The sequence below is a fragment of the Jaculus jaculus genome, chromosome 2 (assembly GCF_020740685.1).
Source record: "Jaculus jaculus isolate mJacJac1 chromosome 2, mJacJac1.mat.Y.cur, whole genome shotgun sequence".
In the NCBI taxonomy this organism is placed as follows: domain Eukaryota; kingdom Metazoa; phylum Chordata; class Mammalia; order Rodentia; family Dipodidae; genus Jaculus; species Jaculus jaculus.
In genome coordinates this window covers 59,145,686-59,168,301 of record NC_059103.1, presented here as the reverse complement: position 1 = coordinate 59,168,301, position 22,616 = coordinate 59,145,686, and the positions used below count along the sequence as shown (strand labels likewise).

General features: G+C 44.1%; 1 protein-coding gene across 1 annotated transcript in view; it reads right to left on the bottom strand.

Annotated features, from left to right (window-relative positions):
- The window catches only part of Allc (allantoicase), a 35,554-nt gene extending 13,611 nt beyond the window's left edge, over positions 1–21,943 (bottom strand). The window contains exons 1-6 of the mRNA XM_045144522.1: positions 21,854–21,943; positions 19,841–19,891; positions 14,667–14,754; positions 13,256–13,381; positions 11,253–11,332; positions 7,010–7,142 (exon numbers count right to left, since the gene is read on the bottom strand). Of these exons, the coding sequence (XP_045000457.1) occupies positions 7,010–7,142; positions 11,253–11,332; positions 13,256–13,381; positions 14,667–14,754; positions 19,841–19,891; positions 21,854–21,943 (568 nt within the window). The remainder of the gene's footprint in view (positions 1–7,009; positions 7,143–11,252; positions 11,333–13,255; positions 13,382–14,666; positions 14,755–19,840; positions 19,892–21,853) is intronic.
- Positions 21,944–22,616: the final 673 nt, after the last annotated feature.

The window sequence follows — 22,616 nt, the reverse complement described above, 5'->3', positions numbered from 1 at the left end:
ATATACAAAGAACTCAAAAAGTTAAATAATAAGGAAGCATACAAGCCAATCAAAAAATGGGCTATGGAGCTAAATAGAGAGTTCTCAAAGGAAGAAATACGAATGGCATATAAGCATCTAAAAAATGTTCTACGTCACTAGTCATCAGGGAAATGCAGATTAAAACTACATTGAGATTCCATCTCACTCCTGTGAGATTGGCTACCATCATGAAAACAAATGATCATAAATGTTGGCGGGGATGTGGAAAAAAAGGAACCCTTCTACACTGCTGGTGGGAATGCAATCTGGTCCAGCCATTGTGGAAAACAGTGTGGAGGTTCCTAAAACAGCTAAAGATTGATCTACCATATGACCCAGCTATAGCACTCCTAGGCATATATCCAAAGGACTCATCTCATTTCCTTAGACATACATGCGCAACCATGTTTATTGCTGCTCAATTTATAATAGCTGAGAAATGGAACCAGCCTAGATATCCCTCAACAGATGAATGGATAATGAAGATGTGGCACATTTATACCATGGAGTTCTACTCAGTGGTAAAGAAAAATGAAGTTATGAAATTTGCAGAAAAATGGATGGACCTGGAAAGTATTATACTAAGTGAGGTAACCCAGGCCCAGAAAGCCAAGCGCCACATGTTCTCTCTCATATGTGGATCCTAGCTACAGATGATTGGGCTTCTGCGTGAGAATGAAAATACTTAGTAGCATAAGCCAGTAAGGTAAAAAGGAGACATAAAGGGTAAAGAAAGGAAGGGAGGAGAATACTTAATAGGTTGATATTGTATATATGTAATTACAATGATTGTAACGGGGAGGTAATATGATGGAGAATGGAATTTCAAATGGGAAAGTGTGGGGGTGGGGAGGGAGGGAATTACCATGGGATATATTTTATAATCATGGAAAATGTTAATAAAATTTTTAATTAAAAAAAATAAATAAATAACTAAAAAGTATAATAATGGGGCTACAAGAGAAGAGAAGCAGGTTCACTGGAATTGAAGTGACAGAGAAAGTAACTAACGAAGGTAACAGGAGGATATTATGATCAAATTACAGTATGTTCATGTATTAAATTTCTCAAAAAAAAAAAATTAGGGCTAGAGAAATAGCTTAGTGTTTAAGGCACTTGTCTGCAAAGCCAAAGAACCCAGGTTCAACTCCCCAGGACCCACATAAGCCAGATGCACAAGAGGGCGCATGCATCTGGAGTTCCTTTGCAGTGGCTGGAGGCCCTGGCACATACATTCTCTCCCTTTCTCTCTCTCTCTCTCTCTTCCCACCTGCCTATTTCTGTATCTCTCTCAAATAAAAATAAGTAAAGTTAAAAAAAACTTTTGGGGCTGGAGGGATGGCTTAGAAGTTAAGGCATTTGCCTGCAAAGCCAAAGGACCCAGGTTGGATTCCCCAGGACCCAGATTAGCCAGATGCACAAGGGGGCACAGGTGTCTGGAGTTCATTTGCAGTGACTGGAGACCCTGACGTGCCCATTCTCTCACTCTCTCTCTCTCTCTCTCTTTCTCTGTCAAATAAATAAATGAAATATTTTTTTAAAAAAACATTTGGTGTCCAAAATGTGTGTTCCTATCTCCCACATAGACTCATGCTGCATTGCTCAATAATGCAATTGAGATAACACTTGCAAAACCAAATCCCTGAAAAAGTAAGTCCACATCTATCTAGATTGGATTCTCACAGAGCCTCTCCATTTGTCTAAAAGGAACTTTCTAGAAGGTAAAAGCCAAGGTTTTGTGCATAGAAGCTCAAAATTATTTAATAGGAGCCCAGCATGGTAGTGCATGCCTTTAATCCCAGCACTGGGGAGGCAGAGGTAGGAGAATGGCTATGAGTCCAAGGCCACCCTCAGACTACAGAATGAATTCCAGGTCAGCCTGGGCTATAGTGAGACCCTACCTTGAAAAATCAAAGAAAAAAAAATCAGAGTAGTCTACTAAAACTAAACCATATGTATTTTATAAGAGAACTGATGAAACTAACATGAAAATATATCTGGTAGCCAGGCATGGTGGTACATGCCTTTAATCCCATTACTTGGGAGGCAGGTAGGAGGATCACCATGAGTTTGAGGCCACCCTGAAACTACACAGTGAATCCCAAGTCAGCCTGGGCTAGAGTGAGACTCTACCTTAAAAAAAAAAAAATTAAAATACATCTGGTAAAACAGTGGACATCTTGCTAGTCTCAATCTATAAAACCAGGTACTGTTGGCATAAAATCCTACAAAGACACAATGTGAGTAATTTGGCAAGAGATGGACCAGGAAGTTAAAAACATTGTTCTGGTATATCAGGTACTGTGCTATTTTTTTATTTATTTATTCATTTGACAGTGACAGACACAGAGAGAAAGACAGATAGAGGGAGAGAGAGAGAATGGGCGCGCCAGGGCTTCCAGCCTCTGCAAATGAACTCCAGACGCGTGCGCCCCCTGTGCATCTGGCTAACGTGGGACCTGGGGAACCGAGCCTCGAACCGGGGTCCTTAGGCTTCACAGGCAAGCGCTTAACCGCTAAACCATCTCTCCAGCCCGGTACTGTGCTATTAATGATGTAACAAAAAAAATCTGTCAAATGTCAAGCCAATTTTATATCTTAAAAGGTAAGGTGTGTCTTCCCAGAGTTGATATCTAGCCTCACATTTAACCAAACACATTGAGGAATTCCAGACATGCCTCTCTGTCTTACATGTCTCTGTGACAGCATCCTGGGTAGCTACTATTTCCTATCCCTTTTGCTGTTGAATCACAGGTAACCTCATCTCAAAATAGGGTTACCATTAAGAGACAGGGAGGACAAAGTAGCTCACAACAGTGCCTGCTTCTCATCTTCAGCCACAATGGGTGAAGGTGAATTGCAAAAGAGTTCAGAGACTCTCCAGATCCAACTGAGTAAGGGTTTTCCCTGTGCAATACCTGAGATTCTTCCCACAGCTCCTGTTCAAACTGGGTTGAATAAATGATGTTGCTATTTAAGCAGATCAAAAATAGACCTTTCTAGGGCTCAACTGTTAAGGTGATTGCCTGCAAAGCCTAAGGACCTGGATTCAATTCCTTAGTGCCCATGTAAAACCAGATGCACAGAGTAATGCATGCATCTGAAATTCATTTGCAGCAGCTGAAGGCCCTGGTGCACCCATTCATATTCTCATTCTCTCTCTATCTGTCTCTCTATATCTGCTTGAAAAATAAGTAAATTTTTAAAAATTTCATTTGCAGTGGCCCTGGTGTGCCTATTCTCTCTCTCCCTCCCTCCCTCTCTCTCTCTCTCTTTCTCTCTCTCTCTCTCTCTCAAATAAATAAATATTTTAAATATTTTATTATTTATTTATTTAACACAGAAAGAGAGGGAGAGAGAGAGAACAAGAGAATGGGCATGCCAGGGCCTCCAGCCACTGAAAACAAACTCCAGAGACACGCGTCCCCTTGTGCATCTGTCTAACGTGGGTCCTGGGGAATCGAACCTCGGTCCTTTGGTTTTGCAGGCAAAAGCCTTACCCACTTAGCCATCCCTCCAGCCCTAAATAAATATTTTTTTAAAATGAAATATCTCTCAAGGGCTGGAGGGATGGCTTAGTGGTTACAGTGCTTGCCTAAAAAGCCTAAGGACCCATGTTTGACTCTCCAGATCCCTCATAAGCCAGATGTACAAGGTGATGCAAGCACAAGGTCACACATGTGCAGAAGGTGCTGCATGCGTCTGGAGTCAACTGCCGTGGTTGGAGGTCCTAGCACACCAATTCTCTCTCGCTTGCTCTTTCTCTCTCTCTCTCTCTCTCTCTCTCTCTCTCTCTCTCTCTCATAAAATAAATGAATAAATAATAAGTACAATTCTCTCAAGATCTGGCTGGAATCTGGAAGGAAGCCAGTTCCCAGATGGTCTGCCTATATAGTTCTGGAGAGCACTACATGAGCTACTGGAGGAAAATGGCCAACAATCTTATATGCTGTCAGGGCACACTGCTATACAAAAGCAACCAGCCTGACAAGAAGGACATATCTATATAGTAGCACCCAGCCTAAGTGAGTAACCAGTGACTCTTGGATTGGTTAAGAGATCCACTCAGTGGAAAGGAACCCATAGCTGGAACTAGAAACCAAGTCAGAATCCTATGGAGACCATGATCGTGGACCCCAACAAGACCCCACTAGTCTTTAGCCAAAAGAGAGGCCATACCTGTCAAAATCTCTCTTAACAATGTTTATCCCCTTGAACCTGTGCTGACCTCACTCTTCACTGGAGAATCTGTTTTTCTTTTTCATAAGGCAGCTAGAAGGAGATTAGCCACCCCTCACACATCAGCCAGGGTCCAGGTAAAACCACAGAGGAATTGGCAAAATGAGCAAGAGTGCTGTTTCAATGGCAAGCCTGTCAACCAGCATCAGGGTCATGGAGACAGGCACAGAGGATACTCAAAACACACCAAAGCAGAAATTCAGAAGCTGCTGAGAGCACAACACCAAAGTAGACTTAAAAACATACCCACCACAGCTCAGGGAAATGCAGAAGAGAGGGCAGAAAGATTGTAAGAGCCACAGAGTGGAAGGGAATGTCCAAAAGCATTAATGTCCTCCCCATTACAATGACTGATGTTCACATCTCATAACCCATGACCCCATGGGGAATACAAACAATTTCACTGAGGAAGGCAGAATGGAGGCAGTGAGAAGGGAAATAATGGTACAAACACATGTATCCATACAAATTTTCTACTTAACAAACAAACAAAAAGAATGTACAAGCCAGAGGATGGAGAGAAGTACTTTGATGTTGTCATCCAGACTTGAAGTGGTCAATACATTAATGACCTTACAGTGGCCAACATTACCTGCACAAAATGTGTACAATATTGGGCCCATCAGCATTCCATCATGGATGGTGAATGGCAAAAAAAAGAAAGAAAAAGACATCAAAGTAGAAGAAGTACTAGTTGGAAATGAGGGGTTTAATGGGAGGAGTGAGAGCAATAAGAAGGTAATGAAGGGATTGTGACCAAAATACATTATTTATATGGAAGAAAACTGTCAATAAAAAAAAAATACAAAAGAGAAGAGAAAGAAAAATCTCTCAAAGCTGGGAATGATGGCACACACCTTTAATCCTAGCACTTGAGAGGCAGAGGTAGGAGGATCACCATGAGTTCAAGACTACCCTGAGACTACATAGTGAATTCCAGGTCAGCCTGAGCTAGAGTGAGACCCTACCTCAAAAAAAAAAAAAAATGTCTCTCAAATATTTATGCTTAAGCCTTAAGGATACATCAATACAACAAGAATACAAGAATGGATAGCTGACTACCTACCACACAACAGGTCATCTCTACCACATCCATGAGAACCCATGAGACATTGCAGAAGTGGCTATGGAGTATTGCTGTTACTGCTAGTCTGACAACCAGCTCCAGGGAGACTGTGGTCACTCAAAACTCATCAAAGCAGAAGTCCAGAGGCCACTGAAGACTTAGCACTGAATCCCCAACAAGGCTCAGGGAATGTTGCTGAAGAAGGGGTGGAAATATTGTTAAGAGTCACAGGGTATGTGGGGTTAGCCTAAGGCATGGTCCCTTCCCCAAGGAGACTGACAGAGGCCCTCAGGTCCCCCACAACGTGTACCAAAAACCCCACTGATGATGACCCTTAGTAGAATGGAGGCAGGGGAGAGGGGATGTGAGTATAACCTCTAATTAAAAAAAAAAATTTAATCACAAGAAAAAAAAGTGTTTAGTATCCTTAGCTATCAGAGAAATACATGCTAGGAAGGCAGTATTCTGCTGAGCTACATTCCCAGCCTCAAGATGTTTTCTCTTTGTTGTGATAAAATAATCTAAAATGAGTTGTATTACACATATCTGTGCCTGTACATCAATTGTACATTTCAAATGAGTGAAATGCTTGTTACTGTGACATTACAGTAAAATTGCCACAAAACAGTCAAGAGTTTTATGTGTGTAACATGCCAATTGTTAATGCACTTGTGAAATACAAAACATTAGGATATAGTGAATTTAACACAATTCCAACAAACCTTAATTTACTTGATAAATTTTCATTACCAACTGATAAGTAGGTTAAGAATTTCTTGGAGGGCCAGGGAGGTGGCTTAAAGGTTAAGGTGCTTGCCTACAAAGCCAAATGACTCAGGTTCAAGTCCCCAGGACCCACATAAGCCAGATGCACAAAGGGGAGCATGTGTCTGGAGTTTATTTGTAGTGGCTGGAGGCCCTGGCACACATATTCTCCCTCTCCCTGTCTCCCTCCCTCCCCCCCCATATGCCTATTTCTCTCTCTCAAATTAATAAACAAACATATTTGTTTTAAAAAGAAGGCAGCTGGGCATGGTGGCACACGCCTTTAACCCAGCACTTGGGAAGCAGAGGTAGGAGGATTGCCTTGAGTTCAAGGCCACACTGAGATTACATAGTGAAATCCAGGTCAGCCTGGACTAGAGCAAAACCCTACCTCAAAAAAAAAAAAAAAATGCACCACGGTGCTGAGAAGACACAGAGGAGTACTCAGCACTGAAATATCTTCTACTGCTCAGGGCCCATTGCGGAAGAGGTGGTGGAAAGAATGTAAGAGCCAAAGGAAGGGTAGGACTCCTTACAATGTGCTCCTCCAGACACAAAGTGGCCTGCATATCCATGACCTCACAGTGCCTGACTCTACCTACACAAGACCATCATAATAGGAAGAAAACATCATGACATCAAAATAAAAGAGAAACTGCTTGAGATGGGGAGGGGATATGATGGAGAGTGAAGTTTCAAAGGGGAAAGTGGGTGGAGGGAGGGAGTTACCATGGGATATTGTTTACAATTATGGAAGTTGTCAATAACAAAGAAAGAATTTCTTGGAGCACAAGAAACCACAATGATAAATGCTACTGAGATCACTTGCCAGGGAAGGGTGGTTTACTTTGTATTTCATAAACATGACAACAAAGGGTGGAGGTCCACAGAACTACAAAAGGTCCCTGCCACACATACCTGGGAAAATGTTGAGTCTTATATGAGTCCATCTCTGCTGAGAATTGACAAGAAAATAGTTGTGGCTGGAATGAGGGTTTCCAGGCTTCAGCTCTGACATGGGAACCAGGTAATCCCAGGCATCAGATTTCAACTAGCAGTAAATACAGAAATGTTAGCAACAGCTCCTGAGAACTAGACATTCTCTTATCCCAGTGGCTCCTGGCCATAAGGGATAGAGACACTTTGAATAAAAGTTAATGATGCGGGGGCTGGAGAGATGGCTCAGTGGTTACAGAACTTGCCTAAAAAGCCTAACAAACCAAATTCAATTCCCCGGTAACCACATAAAGCCAGATGCACAAAAAGTGGCCCATGAGTCTGGAGTTCATTTGCAACAGCTAGAGGCCCTGGTGCACCCATTCATTTTCTTTCTGCCGGGCATGGTGGTACATGTCTTTAATTCCAGCATTCAGGAGGCAAAGGTATTAGGATTGCTGTGAGTTCAAGGCCAGGCTGAGTCTACATAATGAATTCCTGGTCAACTTGGGCTAGAATGAAACCCCTGCTCATAAAAACAAACAAAAAAATTCATTTTTAAAAGTTAATGATGGTGAATGGAATACGTCAATTAAAACACTAAAAATGATCAGCATCATGTTTAATAATAAATAAAATAGAGACTTTATTGAGAATTCTTCCTTCTGTATTGATCAAAATGATAATTAGGGCCGGGCATGGTGACACACGCCTTTAATCCCAGCACTCAGGAGGCAGAGGTAGGAGGATTGCTGTGAGTTCGAAGCCACCCTAAGATTCCATAGTGAATTCCAGGTCAGCCTGGGTTACAGTGAGACCCTACCTTGAAAAACAAACAAACAACAACAAAAAAAAGATACTTAGGTAATAGTGGTGGGGGCTTGTGAATAAAGAACAAGAGTTCAGATACCTCCAAATACCTGTGTGTATGTGTGTGTGTGTATGTGTGTGTGTGTGTGTGTGTGTGTGTGTGTTTTGTTTTGTGTGTTTCAAGGTAGGGTCTCACTCTGGCCCAGGCTGACCTGGAATTCACTATGTAGTTTCAGGGTGGCCTCGAACTCACAGCGATCCTTCTTGTGCCTCCCCAGTGATGGGATTAAAGGCATGTGTCACCACGCCCAGCCCAGATGCCTTGTTCTTGGTTCCTAGAAAAAAGTGGAGTGGGGATGTGAGCACTCAGATAAAACCCGGGGCTGCTCCCTGTGGACAGTGCATGAGGTCTGGGAAGTCGATTGGCTGAGTTTGGCAACAACTTTTCCTACACCCACACTTCTCAGAAAGCTGGCTGTTTCACCATTGCTGCTGCTGTTCACTTCCCTGTCAACTGCAGTCAACACTTTGTAACACAACACAGACTAATTACTAGTCAGGCTTAAAGCAAGAACGTGGAGAGTGAGAGATTTCTGGTCAAGATGGTGTCCTCCTAACCACACTTCAGCTCCCAGGGCAATATCAGGCAAGATCAGTGAGGCTCCAGTGTGAGTGGGTCTTAGCAGACCTCCCGTGGGTGGGAACAGAGGGGCACAGTTGGTACTCTCCTGATCCCCACATTCTAGAGGTGACCACTAAACCCTCCGGTCTCCCCAGCCACCTACCCCAGCTGCCACTCCCTGACCAAGCTCTCTGCTGAGCACCCACAGTAGCCCTGGGGCCTTCCCAGTCGGCCTGAGTGCCCCTCTACCACTGCTTCTGTTAGTGAGTGAACCTTCCCCCTCTCAGCTCCTGCCACTGCATCTGTTGGTTACCATGCACCTTCCCTCTCTTGGCACCTACCATTGTGTCTGTCGGGGTCTGACCTAGAGCAGATCATACTCAGTGAACTCACACAATCTCAAAAAACAATTGGCTGCATGATTACACTCATCTGTGGTTCCTAATCTGGACCAGCTAGAGTTGCAACTCAAGGCCCAGACAATTGGGTGGAGGGGAAGAAAAAAGTGGGGGGAAAAAAACAAAACTAAACCCAAAATGAACTGTACCATAGAAACCTTTATCTTTGAAGATAGACTAAAAGATTGAACCTTCAACAGGAGTACAAGGGGAGCACCTGAAAAGAAGGGCCCTGGAGAGGGTAGGACGAAGCCTAGCCTTCAAATTTTTTTTTTTTTTTTTTTTTTTTTTTTTTTTTTTGCCTCTAGCCTGTTATTTCCACTACCAGTAAGTGGTTGCTACCCACCATGAGCTATTGCTCAGATAGACTTATGAGGTACCCAAAACAAGAAAGGCTTCTGTCAAAGTACTTGATTATCCACCTGTGGAAAAAGGTAAGACCCTACTGCTAAAGACACCATATACTACCAGCATAGAACATGGAGAGACCTGGTTGGAATCAGGAAGAGAGGCAGACACCAGACAGCCTGTCTGGTGCTGGAAAGTGCTACATGAACAACTGGGGAAAATGGCCAACAATGGTCTGACCAACCAGGGGTCTAAGCTACTCAGAAGCAAACACCCTGACAAGATGTACACACCATTGCAATAGTGGCACACAGCCTTGGTAAATAACCAATAGCTTTCTGAGTGGCTAAGAGATCCACTCAGTGGAAAGGAACCCATATCTGGATGTAGGAACCAGGCTAGAATTCTATGGAGACAAAGATTGTGTTGTCCAATGTCAAGCTCCCACTAGTCTTTGGCTAAAAGGAGGACTACATCCATCAAGTTCTCCCTAAATTAATAATGTTTATCCCACTTAAACTGTGCTGACTTCACTCTCCATTAAGAATTTGTTTTTCTTTTTCAGAAGGAAGTGAGATCCCTTGCACTTCAGCCAAGCCACAGCTGAAACTACAGAGGAATTGGGGAGATGAGCAAGAGTACAGCCTGACAATCAGCACCAGGGTGAAGGAGACAGACCCTGAGGACACTGAACACCCACCAAAACAGAGACCCACAGACTCCTAAGAGCTCATCACTGAAATAGACTTAAAATACACCCACCACAGCTCAGATAATTTAGCAGAGATAGGGCAGAAAGATTGTAAGAGCCACAGGTTGGGCCATCATGCCCAGAGGCATTGCCTCCCCACAACAACTGACTGCTGTTCCCACAACACATAACTCATAACTCCAGGGGGAATACCTGCAACCCCATGGAGGAGGGTCCCCAAAAGAATGGGGGCAGGGATATGGGAAAGGATGGTACCAACACATGATGTACCCATACTAAGTATGTCTGTAATAAAAGAATTAAGAATGTGATAAACACAAGCCCTTTTTTATCATCAAGTTCATCAGACACCAAAGTTACTCCATCATGTTGCTGAGAAAGGCAAATGCCAGCTGTTTCTAAGCCTGCAGAGCCAGCAGCTATTGAGCAGATGGTATTGCCAGGCTATGACTGGCCAGACTGCTCTCATTCAGGAGCGAATGAACCACTAAGGAAGCATTTACAAGGCCATTGTATGTAGCCACAAGGGGCACGGGATGCCAAGTGTAAAGGCTGGAAAGAGGGCTCAGTCTGTCAGTGTTTTCCATGCCAGTGTGAGGACCTAAGTTTGGATTTTCAACATCCGTGTAAATGCCAGGCAGTTGTGGCAGCCAGCTTACAACCACAGTGCTTGGGAGACCAAGACAGAATTCCAGGAGCAAGCTGGCTAGCTAGACAGACTAGCCTAATCTGTGATCTCTGGAGAGACACTGTTGCAATAAATCAGATGGAAAGTGATAAAGACACCCAATATCAACTTCTGGCCTCTATATTATGCACATGCACACACATGTACCCACACACCTGTGAGCATGCATCCACATGTACTCACACCATACACATATATACACACATATAAACAGAGGGGTTAGGGAGGTGTCTCAGTGGGTAAGAGGGTTTGCTGCACAAGTATGAGGACCTTATTTCGGTGCCCAGCATCCATGTAAAAATCCAGGTATGGCTGTGCATACCTATAACCCCAGCACTGAGTCCAGGTTGGAGACAGGATCACTGAGGCTTACTGATCAGCCAACCTAATTTAAAAAAAAAGTGGAGTGTTCCAGGTTCAGGGAGAGACTCTATCTCAGGAAAATAAAGGAAAGGGAAATAGAGGACACCTGGCATTTTCCACTGGCCTCTACACACATACTTACATATAACACATGCTCAAAAGGCACAAAAAAAAAAATTCTAAAAAAAAGATTTCAGGTGAAGTGTCTCATAGACACGTGTGCAATAGATAACCAGGTCTGAAGCAGTCTCCTCACAATCCTCACACTCAGATCCAAGATTTACCTCAGCAATAGCTTCAAACTCCTCAGGTGTCGCTGCAGCTCCTGTCCTGACTCCTCTCTGTGGGATTTCTGGAAGTTTCTCTGAAGCAAGAGTGATGAGGATCAGGGTAGAAAAGCAAATGGGATAGTCTGTCTCAGGAATTGGCAGTATTTATCTGCCCAACAGCCAAACATCACTGCTTAACCATAGAATCAGGTGATCAAGGTAACAGATACACAGCTAATTTCATGAACCAGTGTAGTATATTCAATATCACATTACTGATGAAAACAGCACATATGATTTAAAGTTAGGGCAAGTTTAACAGCTTCACCATAGCACTGGACTTCTTAGAAATTGGATCCAGCAACTGGAACATGACAAGGTCAGTTCCAGAAACACTGCCCCCCACAGTGGATGCCTCAGAATTGGAACTGTGTCAGTTCAGAAACAGCAACTCAGCCCTACATGGGACATATACATCACCCCCTCCAGGGCTCTTGGAAGATCTCAAAAGATGAGACTGAAAGGATGTAAGAGCTGGAGGATGGGGAGGAGTGCTATGGAACTCCAACACCCAGATATAACAAGGCCACTGCCTCATGAACTCACTACCAGAGCTTGGCAGGCCACGCCCCCTCTTGATGAGCTAATGGCAGTTAATGATGCTGGGAAGGGGGAATGTCTTTTATGGTATAGCCACCAGTAAGTGTTGAGAAGAAGGAGTTCAATGACAATAGGGAGAATAAGGAAAAGGTAATGTGGGGTACATAATCAAAATGTATTATGAAAATGTTAAAAACTAATTAAAAATAGGATGATAAAAATGAAATAGCAACACCCATGGACAGTTGAAGTAATGTTCCTCATGTGCCACTCATGTGTTATTAGCCATTTTCTGCATGTGCTAAGCACATAGCATTCTGTGTACAAATGTGTTCAGTGACATACTAACCCTACAAACGTACATAAGTATATATACACATATATGACTCTTTCTAAAGTAAGTAATTCAAAGGCCACATCAGATGATGAAGTTAAAGGAATAATTGTCTCTAAATTACAGTACCTGTGTAAGTCACAAGGTCCAGTGTTCCTGGATACCAAAGGGGGCTCTTCTAGAGAACCCCATAGCTGCTTCATTGTTCAGACCATGGACAACTAAAAGTGCTGGAGCTACCAACCTGTAGCTGTCCTGGCTCTACCCATCAGATCCCCTGAGGCACAATCCACCCATCCACCTAACTCACCCCCACACACTTCCCCAAAGCTCATCAACATAGCAACACAAAGTTGTGCCTCTTGGAAGCCTGGTGACTTTAGAAATAACTCTATTTGGCAAGTGATTATTGTTAAGCTGAAAACCCTTGGGGAGACAAGATTTCTGGGAAGATTACTCTATAGTTAAAGGTACTTGCTCTTCAAGCCCATGCACAGAATTCAGATCCCCAACACCCCCTCTAAAGTCAGGCATGTATCTTTAATCCTAATGCACCCATGACAATGGGGAGTGGAGTTAGGAGAATCCTGAAGCTCAGGAGCAAATTACTCTGACCTTTCCAGTGGCAAAACATGACACCTGTCTCAAAACAGGTGGAAGGGACAGACCAGTACCTATAGGTTGTCATCTTCCGACCTGCACCTATGTATCATGGCATGAACACACCTATAAACATATACATCTTACCAAAAAAAAATTTTTTTAAATAAGCTTGGCATGGTAACACATGCCTTTAATCCTAGCACTAAGGTAGAAAGATCTCCATGAGTTCAAAGCCAGCTAGGGAATACAGAGTTCCAGGTTAGCCTCAGCAAGAGTGAGACTTCACCTTGAGAAAACCAAAAATAATGAAAATAATAGTTAACTCTCAGGGCACTCTCCTGGGATTTCTAGTTCTAAGACTTTATCATAGCCTCAGACAGTGCTGATCTGTCCAGGTCTTATAGAAAGTTCACAGTCAGTGTGGACCAGAGGAGCCCCTACCCAATAATTCTCACTCCTAGGACCTCAGCGCCTAACATACTTTCCTCCAAGTTTGTTGCTTGAATTGACATGCGAGGAGCATAGTTTCCTGAGAAGAAAGAGATGTCCACATCGATGCCACGGATAATGCCCTCTATCCCCAGCTGGATGATGCACCAGTCGTGACCTGTGCAACGGGACCACAAAAACACACCATAAGGATCTGTGTGGGAGACCATGAGAGTGAGCTGGGAGGATTCATGTGGGGAACCACAAGAGTACTCCATAAGGATCCATGAGGGGGACCATAAGAACACCCCTTAAAGTCCCATCTCCTTCCACAGAAACACATAAGCAGATTCTAGCTAACATGAATAAGATCTCTTACAATATGGCTACGCAAGACCAGCATCATGACCTAATTCTTATCAGACCAATAACTGCATGGGCCTTGGATTCAGAGAGGTCTGGCTCAAATTCCATGCCTGCCCTTTCCTGTAACTGTCATAGAAAACTTCAGGACCTCTCTAAGGATCAATTCTTCAGCTCTTGGCCAGGGATGACGTTCACTTCTGAAAGCTTCCATGTGATCATCATGAAGCCTTTCTTCCCTGGCTCTCCTTCAAGCCTGGTCGCTATTTCTCAGACTTCCCTGCAGCTCCCAGCCTATCCCCCCCCCCAGAGTGTTTGCCCATGCCTGCTAGGCCTCCAAAGTCTGGAAGTCAGCATGTAACTGTGCAAGTTAAAATTATTGCCAACAGTTATAACCCCTCCTTAAAATGTCCCTATTTATTAGAAACCAATGCACCATGAGTGATGTAGAAACATAAAAATCTCAAATGTTGCAGGATGTGGTGGCACACGTCTTTAATCCCAGCATCTGGGAGGCAGAGGTAGGATGATCGCCATGAGTTCGAGGCCACCCTGAGACTACATAGTGAATTCCAGGTCAGCCTGAGCTAGAGCAAGACCCTACCTCAAAAAAAAAAAACAATAGCTCCCCTTTATAGACATCTGTCCAACTTCAAAAGGCATATTTTCTTTGAAACTGGCTAATATTAATAAATAAAAATAGCATCTTAAAGTGGCATCAAAGGGGGTGTAGGATGTATCTTGGTTCAGGTCCAGGATTATCTTGCTTGCTGTGTGGCCTGAGCTGGATTAACGAGACTGCTTCCCTGACAACTGAATAGAGCTACAACACTCACTTTGGAGAGCTGCTGAAGGTCAACACTGAACACACTTACCAAACCATGTCACATCTTTCTCATCCACACCCTCACTGAGATCCTCATTTTTCTCCCACCTTCTTTTGTGCATGGTACTTATTAGTGAGCAAAATCATGCCACCACCACTGCCAACTCCTCAGAGCCCACTTCTCAGATGTGGACCTTGAGATTATAGAGCATTCCAAGGGCTCCATGATAAAATTGACCCCTAAGTGTGGAATGAACAATCATCATCTCCTTACCTGGAATCCGCTTCCTTCTGGTCTCCCATCCATCCATCCATTTACCAAATTCAGTGTATTCATGTTCCTTAAAGCTTGGGCTGTCACTCTAGGAAAATATGCATGGTGATGGTTTACACTGACACATAGCCTGGGCTGCCAGTATATCAAGTTTTATCCCCGCGAGAGGGTTGAGCAAAGCAAACAAAGGATTCTCATGGCACATCTGCTCCACCTTCACACCCTACTCTTCCACCCAGCCAAGGGAATGCCTCCTTATTATTGTATCATCTGAGAAAGAAACTCTCCTTGCCTGTGACCCTCAGTACACAGAATGAACTGTCAGCAGCAGGCAACAGGGAAGACCACATCATGTGGATTCCATGGACCCTACAAATGCTACCACTCCCAGCTGTGTTTGGGGGGACAGTGAGCAAGGTGAAATAGACTAATCAGATTTACAAAGCAATGTAAGAAACATAACAAGTTCCCCAGCCAAGTACTAGGAAAGCAGGTGGGAAGCTTGGGGTGTCGATGTACCCTTGTGCCTGACATCGCTGGTACTTGACACCTACTCAAGGAAAAGCAACTGCTCCTCAGGACAGCAGGCCAGTATAGTCTCCTCACATGAGCTACTGAGCAAGCTCTTTCACCTTTAAGGAAGTCAAGGATGACAGGTACAGCCTTGGGGGAGTATAGTGACATTGAAATGACATGGATAGGTATGACCCTGGGATGGTCAAGATAGACAAGTGTGGTATTTAATGAGTGGCCCCACATGGAAATGTTTTCACTTGTTAGATCAAATGTGAATGCAGAGATATTATTTAACTGCTTAGGAAAAGCTTCACAGAACAGGGCAGAGTCCTTGGACACACAGTAGTAGGGTTGTACAGGCCCTAAGGTGAGCTTATGTCTGTGACACTTACCAACTAAGGGCAAGTGGAGACCCCCAAGCCCCTAGGCTGGGCTCAGGGAGAAGGCATGCCATCTATACCTGTTTGCTTCATCTGTCAGACAGTTCTGTCCCCAACCAAAGCCATCATGGGCACAGAAATGTGCTGCTTACTTGGCTTGCTTTCTCTAGGACAGTTACAGGAAAGGGCAGGCATGGAATTTGAGCCAGTAAGCAAGCCAAGTAAGCAGCACTTGTCTAGCATTGTATGACAATTGGCAGCATCCTGACTCTCATTACAGACTAAGCGCCCCTAACCTAAAAATACAAAATGCTCCGAACACTCTCATTACACTCTTAGATGTTTTGTTTGTTTATTATTTGTTATTTTAAAGGTCTTATGTAACCCAGACTGGACTGGAACTATGTAGTGGAAGCTGTCCTTGAACTCCTGATCCCTTAGTGTTGAGTGCATCACCAAACCCAAGCCAAACTTGGAGTCCTGAGGTGCTTGATCAGTAAAGATTATAAATTTTGAAGAAATCTAAAAGGAAACACTGGTTCCGAGCATCTCAGGCAAACAGCACTGAATTCTCACAAGTCACATCCAAAAAAGCATACTCAGCTCTTGCAAGTGCATCAGGTGCCGAGGTGTTCTGCACTGAACCAGTGGTAAAAGAAAGGGGGTATATCACCCACTTAGCCCTCATGTATCACAGGCCCCCTAACTTTTGGCATGTAGTTTAGCTTTGTTGGCAAATGAGTTGGCTTAGCACAGCGGTATCTGCCATTTTCACATGACAATATCATGTTGTCATCTACAAATGTGTTGGCTACATTCATGGCTATCCTAGGATACATGTAGCCTCAGACATCAGGTTGGACGTGTCTAGTAGTGTGTTCTGGCTCCTGTCATGTGACAAGACAGATTGAAGGTACATAGGAAGTTAAAGAAACGTGTCACTGAACAGGTGACAGATAAAGAAAGTACTGCAGAGAAACAGTGTGCTCCCAACAATGACAAATGGGGCCTTCAAAAAACGAGAAAACCCCAGGCTGTCCATGGCAATCTCACAGCCAGATACCTGCCCTACTGGGTGGGAACATAGTTTAATATAATCCACCTAAATATGCACATACGTGTACCTCAGCAGGTAAGATGACATGCATGGACCACAGACAGAGCTTGCAGCAGTGAAAAGAACATGGTAGCAGAGTGTCAGGAATATATATATATATATATATATATATATATATATATATATATATATATATAGAGAGAGAGAGAGAGAGAGAGAGAGAGAGAGAGAGAGAGACTTAAAAATGTAGGGCTGGAGAACTGGCTTAGTGGTTAAGGCACTTGCTTGCAAAGCCTTAGGACAGAGGTTTGATTCCCCAGTACCCACAGAGGCGAGATGCACAAGGTGGTGCAAGCATCTGGAGTTTGTGTGCAGTGGCTAGCTGCTCTGGTGCACCCATTCTCTCCCTCTCTCTCTCTCTCTCTCTCTCTCTCTCTCATAAATTAATAAAAACTATACACACCAGAGGCTGGAGAAATGGCTATGCAGTTAAGGTGCTTACCTGCAAATGCTAATGACAAGAGTCTATTCCCCAGTACCCACATAAAGGCCAAGTACACAAAGTGGCTCATACATCTGGGGTCTATTTACAGTAGCTGGAGGCCCTAGCACACCCATTCTATCTGTCTCTCTTCTGTCTCTCTCTGATTGCAAATAAATTAAAATTAAATACATACATACATACATACATACATACATACATCAGGCATGCTAGCAAACACCTTTAAATCCCAACACTCAGGAGGCTGAGGTAGGAGGGTCACTGTGAGTTCAGGGCCAACCTGGAGCTACAGAATGAATTCCAGATCAGCCTAGGTTAGAGTGAGAACTTCCTCAAATAAAATATATATGTGTACACACATATATTTCATATACTTATAGATATGAAAATACTTATTTTAAAGTACAAGCTGCATGGAAGAATTTTCTACCTTAGACTGAATATTTGTGCTCCCCTCAGATTCTTATGCTGAAGCCTGCCCCCAAGTGTAGTGGTTTTAGAATGTGGGGATTTGAGAGAGACTAGGTCATGAGGGTGGACCCTGTGACAGCTGTTAAATGACTCTGAAGACCATCCTGGGAAAAATGGATTTGTCCCCAGCTTCATACCACTCCAAAGAGGCAAAAACTGTGAGAGGTGGTGCCTGAGGGAAGGTCTGCTGGTGACTGAGGCATGCTAGTAAAGGAGATACTGATGTTCTGGCCCTTCCTCTTGTGTCTCTTGGTTGCCCTCCACATACTCCCACCATGGTATGCTGTGCCAACACAGGCCCACTGCAAAAGGCTGAACCAGCCATGGCTATAGACCTCTAGAACCATGAGTCTTTCTCATTCTTTATTTACTTATTTATTTCATATCCCCCTCCCCCGTGTGTGTGTGTGTGTGTGTGTGTGTGTGTTTCTTTAATGTTTTTGAGGTAGGGACTTACTCCTAGCCCATGCTGACTGTAACTCACTATGTAGCCCACAGTAAACTCAAACTCCCATAACCCTCCTACCTCGGCCTATGATGGGATCATGGGCATGAGCCCCACACCCAGCTATCCTTTCCTCTTTATAAGCTCATTTGTCTCTGTAAGCAGACTGGCAGAACCCATAGGATGGGGCCAGCATATTATAGAAGACCGGCTTCCTCTCCACTTTGCACTGTGTGGATACAGTAAGAGGCAGCCGTCTGATGTGCCCATCACCAGGCAACATCTCTCCTGGCACCATGAACTCAGACATCTGGCATGCAAGCTGTGGAAATGCATGTTTGCTGTTTAAGCCTCCACAATGGTAGTCTGTAACAGAACATGGAGCAAAACCACTCCATAGATCCGTATCCACTATGCAAAGGACAGGTGTAGGCCACTGGGCTTGTACACCATGGTATAAAGAGAGTGGTTTTCAATCTGTCACATTGTCTTGTTTGTTTTTTACAATGAAGAGGGGGGAAAGGAGCTAAGCACATTAGTGCACACTTGCAATTCCAGCACTCAGGAAGTTGAGGCAGGAAGATTAGTGCAAGTTTGAGGCCAACCCAAACTACACAGTAAGTTCTAAACCAACCTAGGCTATTGGGCAAAACTATCTCTTAAACTTAAAAATAGGATAAAAATATAAAATATACATCTTATGTTTTTAAGTGTGACTATAGACACACATATATGTGATTGTGTCAGTGTGTGTTTTGTGTCTGCATGTATACATCCAAGTGTAAAATACAAGAACCAAGGCCTGGATCTCTCGCTGTCCTAACCAAGCCTGCCTCTTGGGCTCCACAGGGTAGCATGTGGCCCTCCAGACCCCGTTCAAGCTCCAACAGCATAAGTGGGCCCCGTGCCGGTCCTCATGTTCCAGGAGCCTCTCTGTGCCTGAAGAGCCATGGAAAAGCCACGCTGTCTTCATCTAGTTCCCTATTGCTTTCTATTAAGGTCCATTTTCTCCAGACAACACCAGGATAAATTTTTTTTTCTATGTGCTTGCCTGCTTGTGCAAATAGCATAAACCTGTGGACTAGCTAGGTCAAGGTGCATGCATTTAAATTTATGGGGGATGACATGGAATAAAGTGGTAAGAACTTTGACATTCACTCGCTTGTAACCTCACATACCTGGCCCTCATTTTCTTTTCATTTTCTCCTGAGAAACAAGTAAGTTAATATACAGACAGTATATGTCACGCATCAGTGTGCTCTGGGGCCAGCCAGGCCTGCTCTGACAGCAAGTAATTTCTCCAGGTAGCCAGAGGGTCACTGCCTCTGTGGAGGGGGGAGGGGTTGCTGCTGCAATCACACACATTGCACACCTGCACCCAAGTTTTCTTCTCCACTCCCATGAGCCTTCATGCCCCTGTGGGGGTGACAAGAAAGCAGGATTCCAATGCAGCTCTATTTCTTCCCCTTGTTTATCTACCTTTAACTAAGGACGACCTACACTTTTGTAATTACATTTCCCAAAGAAATTTAAGATGCATAAGTTTTCTTCCCAACCCAGCATAGAGAGTTCACATTAATCATGAGGGCAATACTTGTGAACCTCAGTACCCCCCGCTTCCTCCACAAGCTAGGTCTGTCTCCATGTGCTCCCACATGAGCTGGCACTGACGTGTGTTCCCACAGCTGATTCCTGGGACACCGCACAAGCTTGTGCCCAGATTCATGGCAGGTTTCAATTCCCGTAGCTGCAGAGCACATGCCATGCTGACCTTTTACGCTACAGAACGCTAGTTTACAATACCTTTATGAGATTTTCTGCAGGCGCAAAAAAGTCGTCTGTTGAAAATATAACCTAGACAAAGAGAAAAAAAGAAGTCAAAAGGAAATTACCATAAATTAAAAACCATTTTATTTCATTCCCTGGTGAGACATCTAAAAGCAGTTAAGCCATGATATATTTTAAATGTTTCTTCCTTTTACTTTTAATCCCTTTTACTATCTTAGTGAAAAAATACTAACTTCTCATACTTGGAAAGCAAAATTTTGCTTAGCCTGGTTCTTTCATAAGCAAAGCAATGAGAGAATAAAAGTGAGAGAGCATTGGGAGATAGCTTAGTTGGTAAAGTGCCTTCCTTGAAAGCATGAGGATCTGAATTTGATTCACAGATGTTTTAAAAAAGTTAAAACAAGAAGTGATGGTGCACAATTGTAATCCTAGTGTTGGGGAAGCAGAGATAGGAGGATCTCTAAAGCTCGCTGGCCAGTCTAGCCTACCTGTCAAGCTCCAGGTCAATGAGAGACCCTTTCTCAAGAGAGGTGGGTGGATAACATGACCCACAATCCCATGAGGTTGACCTACATCTCCAACGACGAAGGCCTCTTCAGAAAAAAGACAGGGAGGACAGAAAGGATGGTACCAACATGTGTTGTTTACATACTAAGTATGTCCATATCTAATGAAAATTAATTATTTTAAAAAGATGGGTGGGACTGGAGAGATGGCTCAACTGTTAAAGGCACTTGCTTGCAAAGCCTGACAGCCAAGGTTTGATTCCTATTACCATGTAAAGCCAGATGCACAAAGTGGCATATACATGTGTAAGAGGTCCTGCTGTGCCTGTTCTCTCTTTCATAAATAAATAAATAATGGACTGGACCTGAGGAACAAAAGCTGAGAATGTCCTCTGACCTCCATATGTACTTACATACATACATGTGAACCTGAGCACAAACACACATGTATGTATACACACATTTAAAAAGCCCACTTGTTCATACCTGTGGTTGAGTCACTCACCACTCCAAATAGCTCCAGCACAGTGGCGCTGCAGGAAAGCTGCTGTGGTAATGTACCAGTAAAGCAGCCTATTTCTGAGTGAGGCCACATTTTCAGAGAAAAGCGTGCTCTCGGGCTACCCAAGCAAACCCCAGCCAAGTAGCTGCTGCAGCCTGGGGGACAAAGCCTCAGACTCTGGCTCTAGCACAGGAACCCAAGGGACAAAGGGGAGCCCCACTATGCCACCTCATAGCCTTTCTGTCTTTCAGGAAGGTTCACGGAGGCTGATGGAGCTCACACTGGTGCACACCCAGCACCTTGTCCATGCTGTGGTCATGGTGCTGATTTAAACTTCACATCCATCTCCATGGAGACTGAGCAAGCTGGAAAGCCTTGGGGCTTCCCTTCCCTGTGCTCCAAGTGCCTCTGCCATGGCCTGCTCCTGGAGTTCACCACCACACAAGGACAAGGACAACTGGCCTATTCAGTAAAAATGCACACAGAGGCCTAGTGAACTTTCCACAAGTACAAATGCCTTTAAAAAGCAAAAATACCTGGGCATGGTGGTGCACGCCTTTAATCCCAGCATTCAGGAGGCAGAGGTAGGAGGATCACCATGAGTTTGAAGCCACCCTGAGACTACTTAGTGGATCCAGGTCAACCTGAGCTAGAGTGAGACCCTACCTAGAAAAAAAAAAAAAACAAAAGCAAAATTAGCTAAGTGTGGTGGCACATGCTTTTAATCCCAGCATTAGTGAGGCAGAGGTAGGAGGATCACCATGAGTTCAAGGCCACCCTGAGATGACATAGTGAATTCCAGGTCAGCCTGGACGAGAGTGAGACCCTACCTTGGAAACCCCAGAAAAGAAGGTGAATTAAGGTGCTGCTGCCCTTTCTCAGAATTGCCAGGATTTCATGTCAACTCTTAGGCACCAAAACACTGCTGGACCTCCTTGGAAGTGCATTGCTTTGGTATGAGTTGGCTACTCAGAACCAGCACTCCTAAAGATGAGCTTCTCCCCCAACAGTAGCACTTACCTTTCCTCCCACATTCTCAGAGGCCAGGTCGATCAGCTGGGTGAAGTCCAGAAACCTAGTCAGTTTCCCTTCCGCTGGAATGTCGGCCATGCTTCCTAGAAATAAGAAAGACAGGCTCCAGTAAGCAAGATGGCTATGAGTGCTGAGGCCCCATTCAGGCCATCAAAGGAGAGCCAATGACAGGACTGCATATATATCGCCACAGCGAAGCAAAAGCCCATACAGGCAACGAATGACAGAAGAGCTTTCTTTTGAGGTATGTAAAAATAAAGCATCACTCAATACACAATTTTTTTAATTTTTATTTTTTATTTATTTGAGAGAGATAGAGAAATAGGCAGGGAGAGGGAGAGAGAGAAAATGGGCATGCCAGGGTCTCTAGCCACTGCACATGAACTCCAGATGTGTGTGTCCCTTTGTGTATCTGGCTTACATGTGTCCTGGAGAATCAAACCTAGGTCCTTTGACGTTGCAGGCAAGCAAGCACCTTAACTGCTAAGCCATCTCTCCAGCCCCTCAATATATAAATCTTAAACCACCAAAGTCCAGGGTTTATTTTAGTTACCCAAAGGGAGAGGTTAAGTTAGTAAAGTGACTGCTTTTAATAGTCTGGGTACCCTCAGCGAACACCCCTGGAAGCAGTCAAGTAGCAGGCTCTGGCTAGACATGGGGCAGAGAGAGAGGCAGGCCTCCTGCAGGAATCCTCCACAGGGAGGCAGATGCAGTCTCCATGCCGAACTCAGGACCCTGCACTGGTGTCACT